Here is a 24,520-nt window from a genome sequence, read left to right on the forward strand (position 1 = left end):
TACCCCGATGTGTCTTCCACGCGGTTTTAAGCTGTTGTCTCATCGTACAACCCCAAAACATGTCTTTTAACAACACCATAAGGACTCCCAAAAGGGTTGGACTAACCCCCTGCAGACATTCAATCTCCAGCAGACATGTGCTTCCTGACACTTCAGCCATTAGTCATAAGTAATGGCCCTAGCCTGTTCCTGGGAGTTGACTAAGACAACATTAAGAGCCATGAGAACGTTTTAAAAACCGTTAATTATTCTGCAAACCCCCCATATATAACTCGTGTGGTCGTCTGCACCTGGCACCTTACTGGAGCTTGAATGAAATCATTGTTTTTCAAATAGTCTGCAAACCTCCTCATCCCAAATCACTGTTTAATCATTAAAGTGTGTGTAACTTTAAAAATACTATTATCATATAAATTATTATATATTTTTCATAATATATCCCAATCTCAGAAGGTGGATCTTCAACTTGACAGCATTTTTGGATCGACCTACTTGTGTGAATCTGCCTTTTCACACATAAAAATCATCAGGTCCAAGTACAGGTCCACAATGACTGATGACTTTATGACCTGCCTACAGCTAGGAACCAGTTCATCCTGCCCTTCCTATGAGAACCAGACATCCTCCTCCCAGGAGGAGGAGGATGTTCTATCATTAATGGCTCTAATTCTGCCCTTTGTACTCTGTATAAGCTACTGGAACTAGAATTTCCCTGAAGGAGCAATCCCAAGGAATAAATAAAGTTGAGTCTTAGTCTGAGTCTAGTGAGCACCAGGGATGAAGAGCTCTGTCATGAAGCATCATTACCTGCTCTGGTAAACAAGCTTAGTGTCCCTCTGGATCTTTTTTCAATGCGCTGCACTATTTTATCCAACCACATTCATTTATGTAACTATGATTTTGTATAGTTTTTATGGAAAACGTTGTTCCAGGTCTGTTTTGAGTTCAACACCAAACCAAATCCCAGAACAAGTTTGTTGTGTTTGCAAAAAGAACATAAAATGGCGTCAGTGAGAAGTAGACAGATAAACTTTTAATTTGAATAGAAGTAAATTTCAACCTCAACCATACAATCATTTCTAAAGGAAACCCAGAGCCAGTTCACTACAAAACAAATTCTATTGTTAAACAGTGACCTATTCATACGTATAGAGCTACAGTGTTTAAAAAAATGTTGCCAAACCTCGTTGCTGATATGAGTTAAAATGACCTGAATCAGCTTGTAGTGTTAGAAATATTAAACACATCATGTCATCATTTGTGACATCAATAAATAACTTTAAGCCAATCCGCAAGGAAGACATTTAAGATCCAAAACTGAATATGTGTAAATAAAAGCAGATAATTTGATAACTGGTTATCAAATGTTACAGTTTACAGCACAGATAAACTGCCCTCAGCACTACTATGAGGGTGAGGGTACTGCTCTTTTGTGATGATGGAAAATCTTCATCTACAAGCATTTCTGCTCTGAATTAAAATTTAAAAAGAAGCATCAGACTCTGGTCCCTGAAAAGGTTCTGGTCACATCTTCGGCTGTTCTGGGGATATTTCTAATTAAAATTTGGTTTAAAACAAATGCATGAATGAAGAAATCAATGGAAAAACTAACACACAGCACATTAGCAGAACCTGGACTATTATTACATATACAGTAAAATTACGGAGAATATAAGGATTAAGCTATAACTGCATATTAGATCTACAGCTGTGCAGTTCAATAGTAATGTTACTGTAATCATCTGCTCGATATAATAATATATAAAAAGTATCACATGATAAACCAAACCCTGGGGTTATTATTACAACTCCTTTTTCTAACAGAGAAAGTGTTCAATGTGAAGTTTTAGATTTATGGAATAATTAACAGTTTTTGAAGGTTTATTGAACATCCATTTCTATTCTTATAGTTTGGGCGCTGAAATTTACACCAGAGAGCTCCTTCACCTTGGTTTTACTTGAAGCCAAAGAGAGAATGGAGTCTGTCTGTCTATTATGCAGCTCTAAACAGAGCAGAGAGCTCTGCTTTGTCAATCCTCTGACAGATGCTCTTTATATGCCGCACAGAATCACTGAGGAGTTAGTCCCAAGTCTAAAGCCAGGATACAGAGGTTCAGTGAAGGTGGTGTTGAAGGTGTAGAGGTGGATCAGAGAGTCTGAGGAGACTCTGTAGAAGGACAGGATGCCAGCAGGTTGATCAACATACACCGCTACTCTGTTAGAAGAGGAGGAGGAGGAGGAGGATGATGATGAGGATATGGGTGTTACTCTCTTATTGTGCCAAGCAGAGTAACCGTCATGATCTGAGCAGCCCAGACTCCAGGACTGGCTGTTAAATCCTAGAACGCAGTCTTCACCACATCTTTTCCTTTTGATTCCTTGGTAACTCATCGATATTCGAACGTTTCCACGCCACTCCACCTCCCAGTAACTGCGACCAGTGAGACGATTTCTACACAGCAGCTGACAGTGATCAAATCTGTCTGGATGGTCAGGGTAGGGTTGATCCTCCTCCACACGTGTCACTTTCCTGTTGCCTTCAGACAGTTTGAGGTTAATGTTCACCGTGTTTGTATCAATTTTTAGCTGACAGGAATCTGAGAGAACGAACAAACACAGTTATTGACCATTTATTGATGACTTCTGAATGAGTGAAGGGACAGTCTGGAGATGGTTTTATGTGAGCTGCTTCCAATCAAATCAAAATCACACTTACACTTCTTCAGGTCTTGTTTCAACCATTGGACACCAGCAGGCTCCACCCTGAAAGGAGGAGGGGGTCAGACCATTAGTCTCTGATGTGACTTGATTTAACCTCCTAAGAGTTGGCCTTGGCTAAAACCTATTGGCTCCTACTGGCTCACCGATGAACCCTTGAGAGTTAATGGGTAAAACTATATTGGGAGTGGTGGCCTAGTGGTTAGAGCAGTGTGCTTGCGCTCTGAGAAGGTTGCAAGTACCGGGTTCGATCCCCACTGCCTGCACTCAGGGTCCCTGAGCAAGACCCTTAGCCCCCAATTGCTCCCCAGGCGCCGCATAGTGGCAGCCCACTGCTCCCCAAGGGGATGGGTTAAGATGCAGAAGTGAATTTCTTCATTGTGAGATCAAGGATGTTCAGTTATTATTATCTGTAGCACTTTTATAGAGGAACAATACACTGCTAAGAATGAAAGGACTACTTTTAATCATACTCCTGGAGTATTGATCAGGTCAGGTCAGTAGTAGAGAGCACTGTTATCTGTGTCTGCGGTTCTGGTGTCATGAAATACCAACAGGTCCCCTAAATGAGCCAAAATGAGATTAGCCCAGAAAGAAGAATGGTTCTGCTGGTGCAAACAACAGACATTTCTTTCCTGCTTTTAAACAGCTTTTATATTTTATAAGGGTCAGAGTTACTACTGGTACCATGAAGCGATACCTGGACCCTACAAATGTTGGGTCCAATCAGTCCAACATGTGCCATCCTGGTTGAATCTCTTACTAACTTTTGGCTTGTGGTCCTGAGAGACGCTGATGAAGGCTGAAACGTGTTGCTCAGAAAAGTTTCCCAGTAGTTTAAGTCTGGCCATTGAGTCTTCTCTTCACTAACTGAATCAACTAAAGATTCCAGCATAGTCATGAAATAAATCTGGTGCTCTCCATACCTGAGAGTTTCCAGGCTACAGCGTGGATCATCCAGTCTTTCATTCAGTAGCTTTATTGATTTCTCTCCTGGATTGTTGTAGCTGACGTCCAGCTCTTTCAGAAAGGAGGTGTTGGAGCTCAGAGCTGATGCCAGAGAAATACAGCCTTTTTCTGCGATCATACATCCTGACAGCCTGCAGGTATACAGAACAACAGTCATAACAGAGAACAGTATGCATAATAGGCTACGTTCACACTGCAGCCTGAAGTGACCCAATTCCGATTTTTTTGCCCATATGCGACCTGGATCTGATCTTTTTATGACAGTCTGAACAACACAGATCGGAATTTTTCAAATGCGACCCAGGCCGCTTGGATATGTGGTCCTGAATCTGTTATGCATCTGATCTTTTCAAATGCGACCTGTGTCTGTACGGCCAGGTCGCATTCATCCGACCTACACATCATTAATACTTGACAAACGTCACTAACGGAGGACCTGGCTATTCTAGAGAGGTTGGCTTAAAAAAAAAAAAAAAGGAGGTTGCTATTGTGCAGTACCAAGCAACTGTTGCAAATCAATACAGCCCCACGGCAATGCGTTTACTCGCTGCTATGGCCGCCGAAGATGTGTGTTTTTACGTGGGAGCGCTAAAGAGATCCGTTCAGACGCATATAAAGGTCGCCTTTGTCATTCGAAAATTGTGAATGAAGTCCGTATCAGTAAAGCCGCTCACATCACTAAAATTTGTCTCTCTTCCTTTTCGATCTTTTTAAAAAGATTGCGTTGGTAATGTGCTGCTCCGGTTGGAGAATAACGTAAAGAACGCAAGATACGCTGCAGCATTTACGATCCATGTTTACTTCCGCAAACAATGAGCACGCTTGCTACGTATGACGTCATCGCGTCCTCTACTGCGCATGCGGGACACTTAAGTGTATGAATGCAGTTCACACACGAGATCACATACAAGGCGCATATATTTGGAAATGTGAACGGACACACAAAAAAATTTGATTTAAAAAAAATCGGAATTGAGCATTAAGGCCTGCAGTGTGAACGTAGCCTTAGTCATGAAAAACAGGTTACATATGACACAAACTTTTAAAACCAGAACTATGATGTTCTCTTGTCTTGTAGGGTTTAGGTCTAGGGACTAAGATGTCCATAAAAGAAGACTGACTTTCTGTCTGGTTGATCACTCTGTTGGTCATGCTACCACATGTCTATGGATCATTGTCTTCAAAATGTCTCCATGACTATTGAGTTTTCTATTAGAATCCTTACAATTTTTAACCATTAACAGGCACCTTTTCCTACCTCCTTCTGTCATGGTGCAGCTTTGCCTTCTGCGTCATGGACATATTCTTGGCACTCTCCACCCTCCATACACCCAATTCTCCACTCCACCTTCTCATCAGTTACACCTGTCATGCCCAATCAAGCTGGGACGCATTCCACCTGTCATCACTCCTACTTAAACCTTCCTCAGTCAGCTCCTCCCTGTCGGATTGTCTGTTCATTATTGCTCACCTCTGCTCTCTTTACTCAGACCTTGTCCTGCCAGTGTTTCTTTCGTCTGCCTGCTTGCCTGCCCTCCTGCTGGTAACTCTCTCTGCTGTGCTGCTGCAAACCCCTGCACTCCAAGAACTCTCCTTCTGCTGTGCCGCTGGCTGTTCCTCTACCCCAGCACTCTGACGACTCACTCCACTGAGCTACCGGCTCCTTCTGGACCTCAGCACTCCGTCTGTCCTGCATGTTTCCTGGCTCCCACTGTCTGCCTGGCTCAACAGCAAAGCACCCGCAGCTCTCCAGCTCCTGCACGTCCACCTGCTCCTGCCATCACCATCCTACTGCTCCAGCCTGGTACAGACCGTTGGTTTTCTTCCTCCACTATCCACCAAACCTTCAATAAAACTGTCAAACAAAGCGCTGCATGTGGTTGTGTTAGGGTTCTCCTACAAAATCATGACACCTTCCTTAAAGACGGCACTAGTCGGACAGCATTTGACAGACATAACTCTTCGTGGTGAACGCTGATGCCCTCCTGCTTTAGCTGAAGAGTCCTGACCAATTAGGCCCTTTTGGATGCAGCCTCTATATGTGAACATGCTGAACTAGCGGACAGGTGCCCTGTGCAGCACGTTAACTTTTCTACCTCGCCCTGTTAACAGGTTGGCTAACCATCTAGGTAACAAACAAAGTCAGTGTATTGACCTACAAAGCCTGGGATGACAAATTTAAAACTTCAGATTCCTCAATTTTGTCTAAATAGAACAGGCCAATCAATGGCATTCTCCGCTATGTCTCCTATGGTCGCCGCCAGGAGAGTTTGCTAGTAGTTATCACTAAATTAACTCTCTAAGAATAGCTTCTGTCATATATCCCAATGGTACATGAAGAAGTATAGATTATTCTTCTTATTGCCAGATTATGTGCTAACAATTAAATTTAGAAACTACATGGAAGGTTTTTATACAAGAACAATGCAGGGTATAGGACTACTTCCCTACTTTGACATTAGTTGTGGTTTATTTATTTAGCATCGTCTGTTCATTTTGGTGAGCACAGACACACTTATAACTCCTTTAAACATTAAACATCTGCATCAGACGGCATGTGTCAGGGTCCAGTCAGCAGCGCCTGACAGGCTGCTGCAACCTTTTCTTTCTCTTCCACAGGTGGCTTCAGTTGACAGGGGGCATAGTGCTCAGCTGTTTCTCAGTCCATGGGGCAGTGGTGGAGCATTTAAGCGGAAGACGGCCAGCTGATCGACGCCAGTGTTAACCTTGTGTGGTTGCCTCTCTCCGCGAATCCTACTTTGCTGCTACCTTCGTCTTCTGACCTTGTATCTCTCTAAGATCCCCTCCAGCCTGTCAGCTGGCAGCCAGGCCGCTCCACCTCCAAGCCACTCCATGTGACTTTCACCATCTGCTGGCCCGTCCTCCTGTCTCCCAGCCGCTTGCTCTGCCGGCCTGTCGTGGCCTCACCACAGGCCACTCACCCTCCCTGGACCACTCTCTGCCACCTGCCTGACGGTTCTTTCTCCCCGAATGGTAAGCGTTTGCTGCATACTTTGGATCTGTTACCATCGCTGGCTTCTGACCTCTCCCTTATCTTTCTGCAGCTCTCCGGGTCCCGCTAAGAGGTCCGACCGGCTCAGATCTCGGTCTCTGTCATCCCCCTCCCTCTCCCTTTAAATAAACCATGTAAATCTGCTCCTGTTCTCCTGTTTTTTTCTCTGCATGTGGACGAGAGCCTTAAACAATATGCCATGACAATATTAATTTTGATTTAAAATAGGTCATGTGTAATTTCTAAATTTCACACAAATAAGGCATCCAGTGGCACAAGAGCACCTGCCCCCCAAAATGTGTGTGCATGCCACCGACCCCACACTGAAAAATGTAAAGTGCAAATAACCCCAATGTCAAGGCATAACTCCAATCCTAGACAAATTATGAAAACTTCTACCAAAGTGGGTAGTGCTAAGAGACACTGAGCTAAGAGTGGCGATGAGTAGAGGAGTTAAGCTAGGCTGTGGTCAGGATGCTTAATTATACATGCTGAAACATGGAGTGACACCTGTATTTTGACACGGATCAGTCTTTTCAGATGGAGGATTCCCCACCTTCCTGGTCACCAGAGGTGTAGGGAGGATTTGTGGTGCCCAGCATGTCTGAGCCTTATCAGTTTAAACTGCTGATTCATGGTGCTGACTCAACAATGCCTGAAGCTAGAGCTGCCGAGGCAGTGGAGGAGAGGATGGATCCAGTTTCTTTTAGTATTATTGTTAACATGGGCAACATTCAAAGCAGCAACAAACACTAAATGCTATTGACCAAGGGTGGGGGTGTCTAAGTGAGATCCTTTTATACCCAAACATGGGCCTGAGACATAGACATCCACCAAGCAGTACCATTTTAACCATTAGGAAAGTTTAACTGCAGTAGCCACATTTCAAACCATAGGTCAGCACTAAGACAGTTTTAAGCCAAATATTGCAGAATTAAACAAGCTTACAGACAAATTTCACTATTTGCACAGTGACCCAGTTTATACAGTTTATCTGCAAAAAAGTTGATTCAGGGTTTAGTCTTTAGAGACTTGTTAATTTTTGGTGTTAAATCATTGTTTTGTAATAAAAAGTAGATGCCTTTTAAAATATTTTCCAAACTCTAACGATGCAACCAATACCCCTAAAGATTTTTCTAATGTGAGACATTTATGATAAAAAAAAATATTACATGTTTCACCCTCTAACATTGCATATTAATGCCTTTTATAACTACAAATCCCAGTTGCTTAAAGCAATTCTTGATGACGAATCCAAACCTTAGTATTTCCAATTCACAGTTTGGACTCTTGAGTCCAGCAGAAAGCAGCGTGGCTCCTGAGTCCTGCAGGTCATTGTTGCTGAGGTCAAGCTCTCTTAGACTGGATGAGGAGCTTAGGACTGAAGCCAAACCCTCACAGCTTTTCTGGGTCAGGTTACAGAAACTAAGCCTGCAGAAACAATCAAAAATTATAGGAAGGACATTTAACTTGGAAGCAATAAAATCAATGTTCCCTTAGTTTTAACTATACATGACTGAGCCCATTGTTTGTCCTCTATATCTCAGCAGTCTGTAGATTTTATTAATCCATCCATCCATCCATCGTCTTCCTCTTATCCGGAGTCGGGTCGTGGGGGTAGCAGCTTCAGTAGGGAGGCCCAGACATCCCTCTCCCCAGCCACTTGGACCAGCTCCTCAGGAGGAATCCCAAGGCATTCCCAGCAGAGAGACATAGTCCCTCCAGTGTGTCCTGGGTCTTCCCCTGGGCCTCCTCCCGGTGGGACGTGCCCAGAACACCTCACCAGGGAGGCGTCCAGGAGGCATCCTGACCAGATGCCCAAGCCACCTCAACTGGCTCCTCTTGATGTGGAGGAGCAGCGGCTCTACTCTGAGTCCTCCCCGGATGACTGAGCTCCTCACCCTATCTCGAAGGGAGAGCCCAGACACACTACGGAGAAAACTCATTTCGGCCGCTTGTATCCGGGATCTTGTTCTTTCAGTCACGACCCAAAGCTCATGACCATAGATGAGGGTAGGAACGTAGATCAACCGGTAAATCGAGTGCTTTGCCTTTTGGCTCAGCTCTCTCTTCACCACAACGGATCGGTACTCGATAGTTGGAACACACCCTCTGGTCCCCCTTTTTAAATAGGGGGACCACCACTGTCTGCCAATCCAGGGGAACTGCCCCAGATATCCACGCAATGCTGCAGAGCCGCGTTAACCAACACAGCCCCACAACATCCAGAACCTTAAGGTACTCAGGGCAAATCTCATTCACCCCCGGGGCCTTGCCACCGAGGAGCTTTTTAACAACCTCGGCAACCTCAGCACTAGAGATGGGAGAACCCGACCCAGAGTCCCCAGGCTCTGCTTCCTCAATGGAAGACGTGTGGGTGGGATTAAGGAGGTCTTCGAAGTATTCCGCCCACCGACGCACGACGTCCCGAGTCGAGGTCAGCAGCACACCACCCCCACTGTAAACAGTGTTGGTACTGCACTGCTTCCCCCTCCTGAGACGCCGGATAGTGGACCAGAATCGCTTCAAAGCCGTACGGAAGTCTTTCTCCATGGCTTCTCCGAACTCTTCCCATGCCTGAGTTTTTGCCTCGGCAACCAGCCGAGGCGCGGAACATGGTCCACTCAGACTCAATGTCCCCCGCCTCCCTTGGGACGTGTTCAAAGCTCTCCCGGAGGTGGGAATTAAAGCTCCGTCTCACGGGGATCTCTGCCAGACGTTCCCAGCAGACCCTCACAATACGTTTGGGCCTGCCAGGTCTGACCGGCTTCCTCCCCCACCATTGGAGCCAGCTCACCACCAGGTAGTGGTTGGTGGAGAGCTCTGCCCCTCTCTTCACCCGAGTGACCAAGACATGTGGTCGCTGGTCATATGAAACAACAACAAAGTCGATCATTGAAATACGGCCTAGGGTGTCCTGGTGCCAAGAGCACATTTGGACACCCTTATGCTTGAACATGGTGTTTGTGATCGACAATCCATGACGAACACAGAAGTCCAACAACAGAACACCACTTGAGTTCAGATAAGGTGGGCCATTCCTCCCAACCACGCCTTTCCATGTCTCACTATCATTGCCCACATGAGCGTTGAAGTCCCCCAGCAAAACGAGGGAGTCCCCAGGAGGGGCACTCCTCAGTACCCCCTCCAAGGACTCCAAAAAGGGTGGGTAATCTGAACTGCTGTTTGGAGCATAAGCACAAACAACAGTCAGAACCCGTCCCCCTACACGTATGTGGAGGGAGGCCACCCCTCGTTCATTGGGGTGAACCCCAACGTACAGGCACCAAGATGAGGGGCAACAAGTATGCCCACTCCAGCTCGGCGCCTCTCACCAGGGGCAACTCCAGAGTAGAAGAATGTCCAACCCCTCTCAAGGAGACTGGTTCCAGAGCCAGAGCCATGCGTCGAGGTGAGTCCGATTATCTCTAGTCTGAACCTCTCAACCTCGCGCACTAGCTCAGGCTCCTTCCCCACCAGAGAGGTGACATTCGACTGCCATCCGTTGTACAATGCACCTGGCCCCTTTGGCCCCTCCGACAGTTGATGAGCCCATTCGAAGAGGGACCCATGTTTCCTCTTCGGGCTGAGTCCAGCCGGGCTCCATGGGCAAAAGCCCGGCCACTAGGCGCTCGCCAACGTGCCCCACATCCAGGCCTGGCTCCAGAGTGGGGCCCCGGTGACCCGCGTCCAGGTAAGGGAACACAACGTCCACTAATCTTATTCATCATAAGGGGGGTTTGGGCTGATCTTTGTCTGGTCCCTCACCTAGGACCTGTCTGCCTTGGGTGACCCTACTAGGGGCATAAAGCCCCTGACAGCATAGCTCCTAGGGTGATTGGGACACTCAAACCCCTCCACCACAGCAAGGTGGCAGCCCAGGGAGAATGGAAAATGCATGGATGGATTAAACAGGTTTCCAGAGTTTGCTTTTTTATCCTCCGGAAAATCGCCTAAATTAGAAACATTCGGTCCAGGAGTGATGCTGAAAAACTAGTCCATGCATTTGTTACTTCAAGGCTGGACTATTGTAATTATTTACTATCAGAAAGTCCACAAAAGGCAGTTCAAAGTCTTCAGCTGATCCAAAATGCTGCAACAAGAGTTCTGATGAAACTGCATGCATGCTCAGTATGAGGGATTGCTGCAAAGCCATCAACAATACAGACGACTGTCCACTGTTACTCTACGCTCTTTCGGGAGGAGTGAATGCTGCTTGGAGAGACTTGATGCAACCTGCTGGGTTTCCTTAGAGAGGAAACTTTCTGACCAACCTGGAGGATCTGATGGAGTCTGACTTTGGAAAAAGTCTTGAGATGATGTGTGTTTTGAATTGGTGCTATAGAAACAAAATTATTAACTTCATTATCTCTCTCTTAGAGTTAACACCATAATGAAGTGTGGGTTAAAAACTCCTGTGATTCATGAGCTCATTGATTCAGGTTTTACCCTAGAAATTTACTCTCTCGTGAGCGGTCATATTTAGAAATTACTTGGATTTAGCAATCTTAATTAAAGAGGACCACATTGGGTGGCATGTCATCCCCATCATAAGAAGAATGAGAAGACCACCCCCTACGCAGGCCTGGCAGCCCACCAATGAATGCTGTGTCTCTTAGATACCAATGAATGCTTTGTCTCTTAGATAATCTTTACAAATTGTTCAAAGATTATGCATACAGACACAAAACACACCAACCTGAGAATTTCCGGTTGCAAATGTCTATTCTCCAGTCCAGACCACAGCAGGTTCACGCCTGAATCCATCGGGTTGTTGTTACTGAGGTCCAACTCTCTTAGACTCCAGCAGGAAGTTTTAATAACTGAGGACAGAGCTTCACAGCTTCGCTCAGAGAGGTCACATCCACTCAGTCTGGAAAGAGATTAATACAGATGGCATTAAGTTATTTTTCTTTCCATGTCATTCCAGCCGACAAGATGGTGTTTCTGAAAAAGGACTTACATAGCTTTGTTGGAGACTTTGACCACTGGCAGTAGCCTGAGAAGGGCCTCCTCTGAGGCAGAGTATTTCTTCAGGTCAAACACACCCAGATCTTCTCCTGATGACAGTAAGATGAAGACCAGCGCTGACCACTGAGCAGGAGACAGTTTTTGTGTGGAAAGACTTCCTGAACTCAGAAACTGTTGGATTTCTGTCACTAGAGAATGACTATTCAGTTCATTTAGACAATGGAACAGGTTGATGCTTTTCTCTACAGACAGGTTTTCACTGATCCTCTTCCTGATGTACTGGACTGTTTCTTGACTGGTTGTACCTTCGGTCACTGAAATCAGACCTCTTAGGAGAGTCTGATTGGTCTGCAATGAAAGACCTAGAAGGAAGCGAAGGAACAAATCCAGATGCCCAGTTGGACTCTGCAAGGCCTTGTTTACAGCAGCCTGGTGAAGCTGAATTATTTTCTGATTCTGTTTCTTGGAGGTTTGACCCTTATTCATTCGATTCACACCAGAGTTGATGAAGGTCAGATGGACATGGAGAGCAGCCAGGAACTCCTGAACACTCAGATGGACAAAGCAGAACACCTTGTCCTGGTACAATCCTCTCTCCTCTTGAAAGATCTGTGTGAACACTCCTGAGTACACTGAGGCTGCTCTGATATCGATGCCACACTCTGTCAGGTCTGATTCATAGAAGATCAGGTTTCCTTTCTCCAGCTGATCAAAAGCCAGTTTTCCCAGAGACTCGATCATCTTCCTGCTCTCTGCACTCCAGGGTAGATCTGTTTCAGCTCCTCCATCATACTTGACCTGCTTTACTTTGATCTGAATAACCAGGAAGTGGATGTACATCTCAGTCAGGGTCCTAGGTAGTACTGCTCTCTTGTTGGTCTCCAACATCTTCTCCAGAACCGTAGCAGTGATCCAGCAGAAGACTGGGATGTGGCACATGATGTGGAGGCTTCTTGATGTCTCGATGTGGGAGACAATTCTGGATGCTTGTCCCTTGTCTCTGAACCTCTTCCTGAAGTACTCCTCCTTCTGTGGGTCAGTGAACCCTCTGACCTCTGTCACCATGCCAACACACACAGGAGGGATCTGATTGGCTGCTGCAGGTCGTGTGGTTATCCAGAGGAGAGCAGAGGGAAGCAGTTTCCCCCTGATGAGGTTTATCAGCAGAACATCCACTGAGGTGGACTCTGTAGCATCAGTCAGGATCTCCTGGTTCTGGAAGTCCAGAGGAAGTCGACTTTCATCCAGACCATCAAGGATGAACAGAACCTGGAAGTGTTCAAAGCTGCAGATTTCTTTAGTTTCAGAAAAGAAGTGATGAACAAGGTCCACCAAGCTGAACTTTTTCTCTTTCAGCACATTCAGCTCTCTGAAGGTGAATGGAAATATGAAGTGGATGTTCTGGTGGGCTTTGCCTTCAGCCCAGTCCAGAGTGAACTTCTGGGTTAAGACTGTTTTCCCAATGCCAGCCACTCCCTTTGTCATCACTGTTCTGAGTGGTTGATCTCTTCCAGGTGGGACTTTAAAGATGTCTTCTAGTCTGATGGTTGTTTCTGGTCTGTGTGGTTTCCTGGATGCTGTTTCAATCTGTATGACCTCATGTTCATCATTGACCTCTCCAGTCCCTCCCTCTGTGATGTAGAGCTCTGTGTAGATCTGGTTCAGAAGGGTTGGACTTCCTGCTTTAGCGATGCCTTCAAACACACACTGGAACTTCTTCTTCAAGGTGTTTTTATGGTTAAGTTGTAAAACTGAGGGAAGAAGCCCTGGATGAACATAAACAGGATTATTCATGGTAAGTGTGATATACCTTTAATAAGACATTGTATAATATTTAAAAGTGCATAGCTACGTTATTTGAGTTTCTAAAATCTATTTGTCAGTAGCTCACCCCTATTGCATACAAGGTTTTATGAAATATTATCATGTCCTGCTGGCATATTAGTTATTTTGGCGTTTTACGCTTTATTTTTGCTCAATTCATTAGTAAATAAAGCCTTTCATGTTTATTCACGATTTTAACGGAAGTATAAACTGCACATACACAGTCGGGGGTTAAAACAAGGAAGCGGCTAACACCTATTAGCATCTCCCAGCGAAACATTGCAGAAAGGTCCAAGATAAAACAAAGTGCAAAAAAATCTATCATTCCAAGAGCGAATAGCCTGGAATGTCTCTGGCAATCCAGTCTGAACGTTTGTGTTCACTGAAGCAGACGCTAAACCTGCCGAGGCTCAGATGTGACGCAGAGTTGACTGACGTGAGTAAATGTTCTGATATGAGTTTCTTAAAGTTGCTGTAGATCGGTTTATTTAATTAATAACGGTTGATATTTGATCACGCTGAGCTGCCGCTTTACTACGAGGCATTGCAGAGGGTCAGGCTCAGTCCAGCATAATTTATTAGTGATTTATTAATTAAGCAAACCAGAATTGTGGTAGTTCTGCAATACTGCCGCTAGATGGCACCACATCTGTTTATAACTGGACATCGCACCCGGTGCTGGGGCTTTTTTTTATCCACAAAATGGACCATTAAAACATTGTGAGGATGGAGGGTTGATGTATATAACCTTAATATATCATATCAAGCAGTTTTTGGTCTTTTTATAAGCATTTAATGTGGCTATATACCTTTAAATTCAGATAAATTTATTTAGACTTCAAATCAGAAATTTGCATAAAAACACAATTTATGTAATCTAAATAAAAAACAAGAATATTTTAGTCTGTTGTAATGTCAGACTGTGATAAATATGGATTCAGTTGAGGATAGTGAAAATGAATTAGATTTAAGGGATGATAAAGATGGCAAGTGAACAGAATACCAGTCATACAAAATTGAGACAGATGAGTATCCGTTTTGGTGGCCTTAGGATTGCGTCTCTGCTATTTGCGGATGACGTGGTCCTATTGGCTTCATCAGGGCATGATCTACAGCTCTCACTGGAGCGGTTCGCAGCCGAGTGCGAAGCGGCCGGGATGAAAATCAGTTCCTCCAAATCCGAGACCATGGTCTTGAACCGGAAAAGGGTAGAGTGCCTTCTCCGGGTTGGGGAGAATGTGCTGCCCCTGGTGGAGGAGTTCAAGTATCTTGGGGTCTTGTTCACGAATGAGGGGAAGATGGAGCGGGAGATCGACAGGCGGATTGGTGCAGCGTCTGCTGTGAAGCGGGCGCTGTACCGATCCGTTGTGGTGAAGAGAGAGCTGAGCCAAAAGGCGAAGCTCTCGATTTACCGGTCGATCTACGTTCCTACCCTCATCTATGGTCACGAGCTTTGGGTCGTGACCGAAAGAACGAGATCCCGGATACAAGCGGCTGAAATGAGTTTTCTCCGTAGTGTGTCTGGGCTCTCCCTTAGAGATAGGGTGAGGAGCTCAGTCATCCGGGGAGGACTCAGAGTAGAGCCGCTGCTCCTCCACGTCGAGAGGAGCCAGTTGAGGTGGCTCGGGCATCTGGTCAGGATGCCTCCCGGACGCCTCCCTGGTGAGGTGTTTCGGGCACGTCCCACCGGGAGGAGGCCCAGGGGAAGACCCAGGACACGCTGGAGGGACTATGTCTCTCTGCTGGCCTGGGAACGCCTTGGGGTTCCTCCTGAGGAGCTGGCCCAAGTGGCTGGGGAGAGGGATGTCTGGGCCTCCCTACTGAAGCTGCTACCCCCGCGACCCGACCCCGGATAAGCAGAAGAAGACGGACGGACGGACGGACGGACGGAGTAGGTGAACGAGAATCAGGACGAGTTTGTGGAAATTATAACCTCTTAAAAACAATTCAGAGTAATAGTAGAGTAGTATAGGCTACAGAGTATATTATTGGTCTGAATCTTACTGTAACGAACTTTACATTATTTTTTATGAAACTATAAAGATCAAAGCAAAAGTGTTGATAATGACTCAGACATACGTTTTAAAGGGCTGTTGTATAGTAATGCTTGGCTTACGCTTATTTTAAGAAGTAAAACAGTACTGACATTTTTTACCAATGTAGCACTATAATAGCATTAATGTATATCTACAATACGCTATACATGTGCGTTTACGTCACATGGAAGTTAAATAAGAATTCTTTTATTTCTGCCATAGCTTAGGTTCTGTCTTAGTTTGCGTTTTGGTTTGTTTTTCGTACTTTGATTTTGTCTATGTATTCAGTTTACTAGTGTCCTGCCACTGTTTGGTTTTCTATGTTTTGAGTTTTCTTTTGTTTCTGTTTGTGCAGTTATTGTTTAGGTTTGGTTTCTGAGCTGTTCTTGTTTTAGGCCTCGGCACTGATGACTGGTCTTATTACTTACTTCGTACACCTGTCTAACTCTACCTCTCCTGCAATTACCTCTAACCAGTTTCACCTGTTTCCACCTCCATATAAACTGTTTAGTCCAGACATCAGTGCCAGGTTGTCTTGTTGAGTCTGTTCTTGTTATGGGCGAGTCTTATCCAGTTCAATTTCTGTTTCTGTTCTGTTTTTGGATTTTGACCCTGTTTCCCTCCAGAGATCTGAGCCATCCTGTTCCTGCCTTTGCCTGCCCAGCTGGACTGGACCGTCGTTTGGTGCTACGGTCCTGTTGGTTTTTGTCCCAGTTTTTTTCTTTTTTTAAATAAAGAACCTGTTCTGAACCTCTGGTTGAATTCTGGCTCCCCTGCCTCTGACCATTAAAATCCCTCAGTGGGGATATTTGGGTGTGACTGTGGCAAAAACATGGACAGTTACACACAAGTTTTTAGTGATGAGAAAAAAAAGAGTAGTAGAAGAAAAAGACAAACCAGTCTAATCTAAAGTTAGTTCTAAAAAAAACACAAAGAGTAGGAGATAAGGACACAGACTGCTACTGTCAGCTGTAGTCCAGCATGGTAGCACTGAATCTGGTGTCAGTGTGTAGCATGTCCTGCGTATCATGTGACTTTGATGTTTGATCATATTCTGATGAAGCCCAGTTAACTAGAGCGATGCCAAAATTACATTTCAAAAGTCTATGTATGATCTTTGTCCAGTTTATGTGGGTGTCTGCTCCACTTTTAATTCAATTTTATTTCTATAGCGCCAATTCATATCATCTCAAGACTCTTTAGAAAGTAAATTTCAATCAAATCATACAGATTCATCAAAAAGTTTCCTATGTAACCCGACAGCATTCACTTCTGATGAAAGAGCCTCTCCTTACTTCAGACATTAATTGTTTTGGTTCTAAACACTAAAATGAAACTTGGGCATCACATCGTTCTCAGATATTTAATCATGGTTCATAACTATCCATCCATCCATCCATTTTCTAAACCGCTTTATCCCTCATGGGGTCGCGGGGTTGCTGGTGCCTATCTCCAGCATTCACCGGGCGAGAGGCGGGGTACACCCTGGACAGGTCGCCAGTCTGTCGCAGGGCAACACAGAGAGACAAACAGGACAAACAACCTTTGGTTCATAACTAAAACATCAAAAAGATTAAATCAGAGGAATCCTCTTACTGCTCTGCAGACGGTCAGCCAGCTCCTCCTGCTTCATCCTCCTCAGAAAGTTCAGGGTGATCTTCACAAAGGCCTCTCTGCTGCTCCTCCTCTGCTCTTCATCCTCCCCCTCCAACACCTCCTCATCCTCCCAATGACTCTCTGAGCATTCTGGGTAATCTGTACCCAGAACCCTCTGGATCTTCTTCAGCTCCTTCTTCACAAAAGTGACCATGTTGTCCTCCAGCAGCTGGAACAGAACGATATATGAATGAGACCATGGAGCCAAACATCAGGACCAGGTTGGACAGACATGGAGTCCTCTGGTCCACAAAGTCCAGCATGGAGACGACTGAACAGAACCAATGGAAGACCAGCTGTTGTTCAGGTACAGACCATAAATATGGAGTCCAGCTGTGTCTGATGCTGCTTAGCAGATGGACCACTAGGAACCTCTGAGGTCCATGGGGACACTCTGTGGAGGAACCAGAAAGAATTAATTCAGATTTTGTAAAACAGTCAGACAAAGATAAAGGTCCATGTGGTGTCCTGCTCCAGAGGCCATGTCTTTTCCCCTCAGTGCCACCTGTCACCAGACATTCCTGTCCGTTCCTGCTTGTGACTCTGTTGTCCCATGGCATCACTCTCTGCTCCCATACACTGGCAATCAGACCTGATTTCTAGGAGCTGCTGCACCTGGGAGGAGTGTTCCTGGCTCTCCCAGTGTGTTATCACCAGACTATTGATAACCATTTAGACTAGACAATACAGCGTTTCTTGTTCTGATATCCTGTTATCAACCTGTCTCTCAGTCCTGTTTCTCCTGCCTGCCTCTGTCCCTGTCAGATAATTCTGTTGGTTTATGATCTCTGGACACTGACCTCCTGCCTTGCCTATCGACCTAGCCTGCATGCCCCTGTCTGGATTCTCATGCCCATCAGTAACTAACCAAGCTGGACCTCGAACATGCCTCCTGTCTATGTCCCACCAAGATTCCTTTGCATGACCCACGAACTGTCTACGACTATCTTGCCTAGCAGAGCACCAGTTATCACGGTTACATGTGGAAATATGGCTGATTTCTCTCCTTCTTTCTTCTGCTAAATGCTCAGTTGATGATTACTTGAAAGCTGAGCGTGAACATCCAGAAGAACATAAAGCTGATTGTTCACCAGAGGTTCAGTTGAAGACTTTATTAAAATTCTTATAAATTGTGTAATGTCTTTTGTAATTTAGGTTCTTTGTATATGTATAGCTTTAGGTAAAGATAATATAATAATATATGATTCTTCTTTCTGCTTCCTTTCCTTCAGGACTTCAAAATGTTTGTTCATATGTTTAATTTTTGTGTATAACACAATGAATGAAATAAATGTAAAACATAAGATAAAAACAACTTTCCCCTCTATTTTCCATCCCTAACCTGAACTGTACTGAAGAAAGATGAAATCTAGACCAAGTCTGGGATCGAAATCTGCCGCTGCTCTGTTTCCATTACCAACAGGAAGCTGGAGACACATCATTACACCAATAACTGATTATTAATGAAAATATTACAGTGCAACAATGTAGCGATAACTTTGCAAAGAGGATTCTTCATAAAATGAACATTTTAGACAGCCCTAAGCATTCCCTTCATCAGACTTTGAATTGAACTGAACAAGTCATTTCAATGGTTTATATACAAACATCCAGTCCTATAAAAACAGGTGAAAACCAAACAAATTATTTCATAAAACAATCCACTGGAGTCTGAAATAGGAACATATTTATTTTCTAATGGATTTTTTTCTTTTTATACAGTTAGAACATTTAGACAGAACTCACCTCTCTGCAGCTAAAGGTTGGTCTGATTTAAAAACAGGACCAACTTCCTTTGACCAGTCGCTCTTTAGGGACACACAGCTGGGTTCAGGTTCTGGTTTGAGATTCTGTTGGATCCTGCAGGAAAAACAGTAAATCAAACTTAGTATGATAATGTAAATAAAGTTAAACACTGAAGCCCAAAACTTTCAAGTCTGACAGGATTTCTGGTTGGAAGTGGATCCAAATATTCATGGTTTCACTTCAAACCTTATATTAATGACTTATTAATAATTAACAAAGGATGATGGTTTGGGTTGCCAGCAGGAACTGATCAATAATCAGAGCATTATGTAGATCAGTGTTTGATAGAAATAGAGATTGGCATAAATGTGGAACTGAAGCTTTTCAGCCTGAGTCAGTTCCCTTTTATACAGATAGAACATTTAGACAGAACTCACCTCTCTGCAGCTGAAGGTTGGTCTGATTTAAAAACAGGACCAACTTCCTTTGACCAGTCGCTCTTTAGGGACACACAGCTGGGTTCAGGTTCTGGTTTGAGGGTCTGTTGGATCCTGTAGGAAAAACAGTAAATCAAACTTAGTATGATAATGTAAATAAAGTTAAACACTGAGGCCCAGAACTTTAAAGTCTGACAGTATTTCTGGTTGGAAGTGGATCCAAATTAGGGCTGGACGATATAAAGTAAAAGCATATCGATAAAATTGAAATATTGATCGACATCGATAATTATTAACAAATTCAAAACATGTATTTTAAGTGCAGCCCTGGCCATTTTATGCTGTTACTTAGCAACCTATTTATAGATAAACATTGAATTCAAACTCAACCTTTATTCAACCAACTTTTTACCAAAACTGCAAGTTTTTGAATAAGAAAGAAGAAAGTGATTTCATGATAGAATGCAAAAGGAAGGAAAATTGTTATTCTATTGAACTTTTTATTGGACCCTTTTTTTCTATCATCCATATACGTCTATCGATCAATATATATTGTTACTGAACTATCGTCCAGCCCTTATGCCAAATATTCATGGTTTCACTTCAAACCTTATTAATGACTGATTAATAACTAATAAAGGTTGCCAGCAGGAACTGAACAATAAATCAGAATTTTTTATGAAGATCACTGATGTGTTCAGAAATTAGAACTTCCATTAGATCAGAGTTAAAACTGCTGATGGAGACATGTTCATTGATCTTGTCATTTGTTTTACATAATTGATCTGATGTGTTACTCTTTACTGACAAAGTGAAGGGTTCAGCTTTGGATTTGAATTCAGGTTCAGGTAGTTTCCTGAAAGAACCTTCAATGACATGGAGAAGAGTCCTGGACAGTTAGAGAAGGTGATCTAACCTCTGAGCTTTACTCGGGTCCTCATGTTCTCCATGATGAGGGGTTCCAGATAGAGGGACTCTGTCCTCGCTGTCCTCACACTGATCCATGATGCTAAGTTCCCTTCAGCCGACACACCTGGACCTGCAGCCCAGAACAAACATGAGACACCAGAATGAAAATACAAAATGGTTCATCAACAAACAGAAACTAAAGGGGGATTTTATTGGAATGAAGTGATTCCAGGTTGACTGTAATAGATCTAACGAACTGCAGATCTGGACCAGTCAGACTGGTTCCTGCTTGAGCTAAACAATAATTCAGTTTACAAAATGACCTGAAGCAGAAAAAAACCCTGAACATCTGGACATTCTCTATTTCTCAACCATCAAACTACACAGATGGATTATATGTTCCATTAAAGCTTCTTGCAGTTTAATAACATGACAAATGAAACATTTTAACAACCATTGATGCCGTCTTATTTTAAAATGATTCATAGGAAGCAGCTGTTCTGCTGACTTTAAAGGTGAAAATGAAGGTTTATTTAGTGAAAAACCATCAGCATCTGATCATGTTGACTGTTTCAGCCAATAATCTATAATGCTGTAGATTTTCCTTTATATACAGTAAAACTTAAACTTTGTTCTGAAATAAGAAGTGAACACATTTAGCAGAAACACTGTTAGATTATTAAGGTACAAACCTACTTTAACTATAAAACAAAGTCAACTTACGGTTCCTTTAGACAAGACAGAGAACAGCAGCAGGAGAAAAAGACGACATGTCTGAACTAAACAGACTGCTGCATGCAAACAGTTTCCTGGAATTGGTAGAGCTTCACCTGAAATGGAGGCTGGAAGAGGAGGAGGGGCAGAACCTGTTTACCTGCAGTCAGATTTCCACCTGAGATGGAGGCTTGGAAGGTAGGAGGAGTTAAGGGGAGGGACAGTAACCGTGACAACAGTCCAAGTGCTTTCAGTTTGGACAAAGAGGGGATTTTTTTTAGAGTCCTGTCTGTCAATGTGGCAATAAGAATTGATGTCTCAAAGCTAGGTAGAGCTCGACAGATTTTGCTTTCACAAGTGGAGCAAACAGCTTTCGCCATAATGCTCCGCTTGATTTGTGCATGTAAATAACTTTATTGTGATTCCTGCGGGGAGAATTTCAAATTATATGGACACTACAATGGGAAAGTAGGAGAGTAAAAGAAAAACAAGATGAGAATAAAAGAAAGAGAAGAGGTGAAAGAAAGAGGAGATAAAGGGAGAGAATGATAAAACGTCCTCTGTCTGCTCCATCACCTGGAAAGAGACACAAAAAGAACAGCACAACCAACAGATATAAAGCAACAGATACAATCGTGTAACACCTTGATACCATTGCTAAATCATATGTATTATTATTTAAGCTGACATGTGTAATGTGATAGCCGAGAAAAGAAAGTAAATAAATAAATAAATAAATTACGGGCTTTCTGTATAGAAGTGAACACTTACTACCAGGAACCCTGCAGCTGTGGGAGTTTGTGAGAGTGCACTAGTTTAGGTGAGAATTATCCAGAAGAAAACAGCTCGATAGTGGTTGTGGAGAACCAAAGGCCCGCCTCCGCCGAGCACCGGGCGCCGGGGGACCCATAACCCCAGACCCCCAAAGGGGCTCTCAAAGCAGGGCGCCCAAGAGGGGCCAACACAGGAAATCTGCAACCCCGGAGCCCCGGCCGAGCCCTGGGGGGCTAGGCCTCGCGAAGCAGCCGCCAGGAATGAGCCGGCACCACAATCCGACCTACCTGCTTCGGTCCCGACCCCCCGTCCCGTACCAGACGCCCCCCGGGGGAGGTTTCTGACTTTAATTTGATGCAACTAACCAACATAAAGAGAGACTGCCAAGCAGCAGGAGAAGGAATTCAACCATCAATTTTCACCATCAGGAGAAATAGATTCAACAGAGTCTTAGAATGATCCAGCAGGAGTTACAGGATGGTGAGTATTTTGGAGGGATGACAGGTTTCCACAGAGCCAATGATGAGGAAAAGGAGCGGAGAGTTTGCCAGCCATGGACAGCAAACCAATGTTTCTTGCATTGAGTCTTGAAAGGCAGAAGTAGGCCTTCCATGCTCCAGCTGCAACTCCTTGGCTCTCTGCTGGATAACTGTGAGAAGTGAAAGAAACTGGAATCCCACACAGAGCCAAAACCCCAGCTTCCCAACAACAATAGCACTCTATAGACCAGTTCATTGTTATTGTTTTGATGCGGGTTTTTCGCGCATGCGCGCCGGACTGGTAGGCAAAAGGCAAACACAATGGCGGACGCAAACAGCAAAACTGACGAGTTCTCCACGTATTTTTCTTCTTTAGATAACGTATCACAAGATCGTTTTAAGAGTAAGTTTATGGTTGATGGTATCAGATTGCCAGATCCACACAGCAAAAGCCTGAAGGGACGGAGCCAGTCTGTGAAATGCTGCCCAAGTGTCCGTACCGCGACATACAGCTGCCTTATACTTCGGTAAAGTTAGAAAGATATTCACAGATTCGGCTTTTCCGGATCAATAACTCATCGGCGGATGATTTATTCTACAAAACAGACACCTCTCTGTAACCACAGCAAGGCAGACAGTGAGCTGCAACCATAGTTTCCTCAAAACGAGTCTCCCACCGCGCAGGGAGAATTACATTGGACCCAGGCCAGTACAGACAAGAGAGCAAGGAAGCATGAAACCACTGGACCCGCCCGGTAGGTTAAAAAAATTTGTTCACTACGGATTATTTTGGTGTTTTTGTCTTCTTAAAATGGGTGGGGGTGTCGGCGACATTGCAGCGTAAACACAGAAGTACTAGCGCCCGTGAACAGGGGCGTAATAGAGCGGCTGCTGCTCCAGACAGCCAGAGAAGCCGCTTCTGCTGCTGTCTGGAGCAGCAGCAGCAGCGGCTTCTCCGGCCCGTGTAGCGATCACCACCTCCCCTCCACCCCTATTTAAATAGAACAATGACTAGAGCAGAATTAAGTTGTATTTACCGGAGATGAAGTGTAGACTGCAAATTCTGTCGTAGTCTGATGTCTCCCCCAGTCCATTGGGAGTGTCTGCCTGCGCTCTTTTGAAAATATCCATTTCTTTCTTCGGTAAACGACAGAAACGTACATCCAACGATTTTGAATGCCTCTTTGTGCAACCGGGAGCACAACAAGTCGTAGGTATTGTTTAGATTCCAAAAATAAACGAACTAAACGTACGCTCTAAATCACCCGTTTTGTCATGTAGTAGACGAGAGCAGCTGTGCTTTCTGCCTACCCCGCAGGACCCGGATGTAGCGCTGATGTCACGCGTGAACTGGTCTACGGCATCGTACTAATGAGTTATGTGGATAAATGGGGCTAAGCTAACTCGAGCTAGCACATATAAACAAACAAATCTTCCCCAAAAGGTACTATAAACACAAATACTATCACTAACTTACTGAGACAGACAGCTTAGTGATAGTGCTGGTGACAACTTGTCTGCCAGACCGTATTTGGAGTTTACAGTTTTTGTATTTGATTAGTTTCAAGTGAAAGGTGTTATGAAGTCAGCCAGGAACTAACATGTGAAAGCCACAGTAAGGATTGTTGTTTTGTTTACTTTTTTTGGAATGACCATGACCTGGATGACTGAGAATCTTCACCAGCATATTTTATTTTGTAGGTTTTTTTGTGTACATAGTTCCTTAGCTTCTTTTATCTTTTTGCTTAGTAGCTTAGTTTAGCTTCACTAGCCTAGTAGTGAGGATTTGTTGATTAAAATATAGTCTTAATTCAGATAAACACCATTCTATAGAGATGCAAAGCCATCAGCAATGCAGACGACTGTCCACTGTGGCTCTACGCTCTTTCAGGAGGAGTGAATGCTGCTTGGAGAGACTTGATGCAACCTGCTGGGTTTCCTTAGAGAGGAAACTTTCTCACCGACCTGGAGGATGGAGTCTGACTGACGGAAAGAGACATGAGATGATGTGATGTGAATTGCTGCTATATAAGTAAAATTTTATTAATGTTCCGTGGATGTTGATTTGTATCTGTTCGTAAATTCTTGAACTCCTTTATTCTATATGTGTGCAGAGTTTGCTGTTAAAAGAACGGTAATACTTGAATCATTCCTTTTAACTATTGTCCTGATATCAGTTGATTAAGTATCTTAAAAACATGCTTCATGAAATATAATGAAGAGGTCTTCATTACTGGGACTGTTTTTATAAAAGTAACTTGTATTGCACTTTAA

At 44.0% G+C, this 24,520-nt stretch overlaps 2 protein-coding genes across 2 annotated transcripts in view; both read right to left on the bottom strand.

The window, feature by feature from the left end:
• LOC118557839 (NACHT, LRR and PYD domains-containing protein 3-like) overlaps positions 1-21,073 on the bottom strand; it is a 53,324-nt gene extending 32,251 nt beyond the window's left edge. Inside the window, exon 1 of the mRNA XM_036128285.1 lies at positions 21,003-21,073. The gene's annotated coding sequence lies outside the window, so the exon portion shown is untranslated. The remainder of the gene's footprint in view (positions 1-21,002) is intronic.
• Positions 1,017-17,642, bottom strand: LOC118557840 (NACHT, LRR and PYD domains-containing protein 3-like). The gene is given in 7 exon segments (XM_036128287.1): positions 1,017-2,597; positions 2,717-2,763; positions 3,645-3,818; positions 7,961-8,131; positions 11,664-13,437; positions 17,128-17,356; positions 17,503-17,642. Coding segments are annotated over 7 exon segments (3,114 nt in total). The 5' UTR covers positions 17,506-17,642; the 3' UTR covers positions 1,017-1,881.
• Positions 21,074-24,520: the final 3,447 nt, after the last annotated feature.

Source organism: Fundulus heteroclitus, chromosome 24 (genome assembly GCF_011125445.2).
Source record: "Fundulus heteroclitus isolate FHET01 chromosome 24, MU-UCD_Fhet_4.1, whole genome shotgun sequence".
Taxonomy (NCBI): Eukaryota; Metazoa; Chordata; class Actinopteri; order Cyprinodontiformes; family Fundulidae; genus Fundulus; species Fundulus heteroclitus.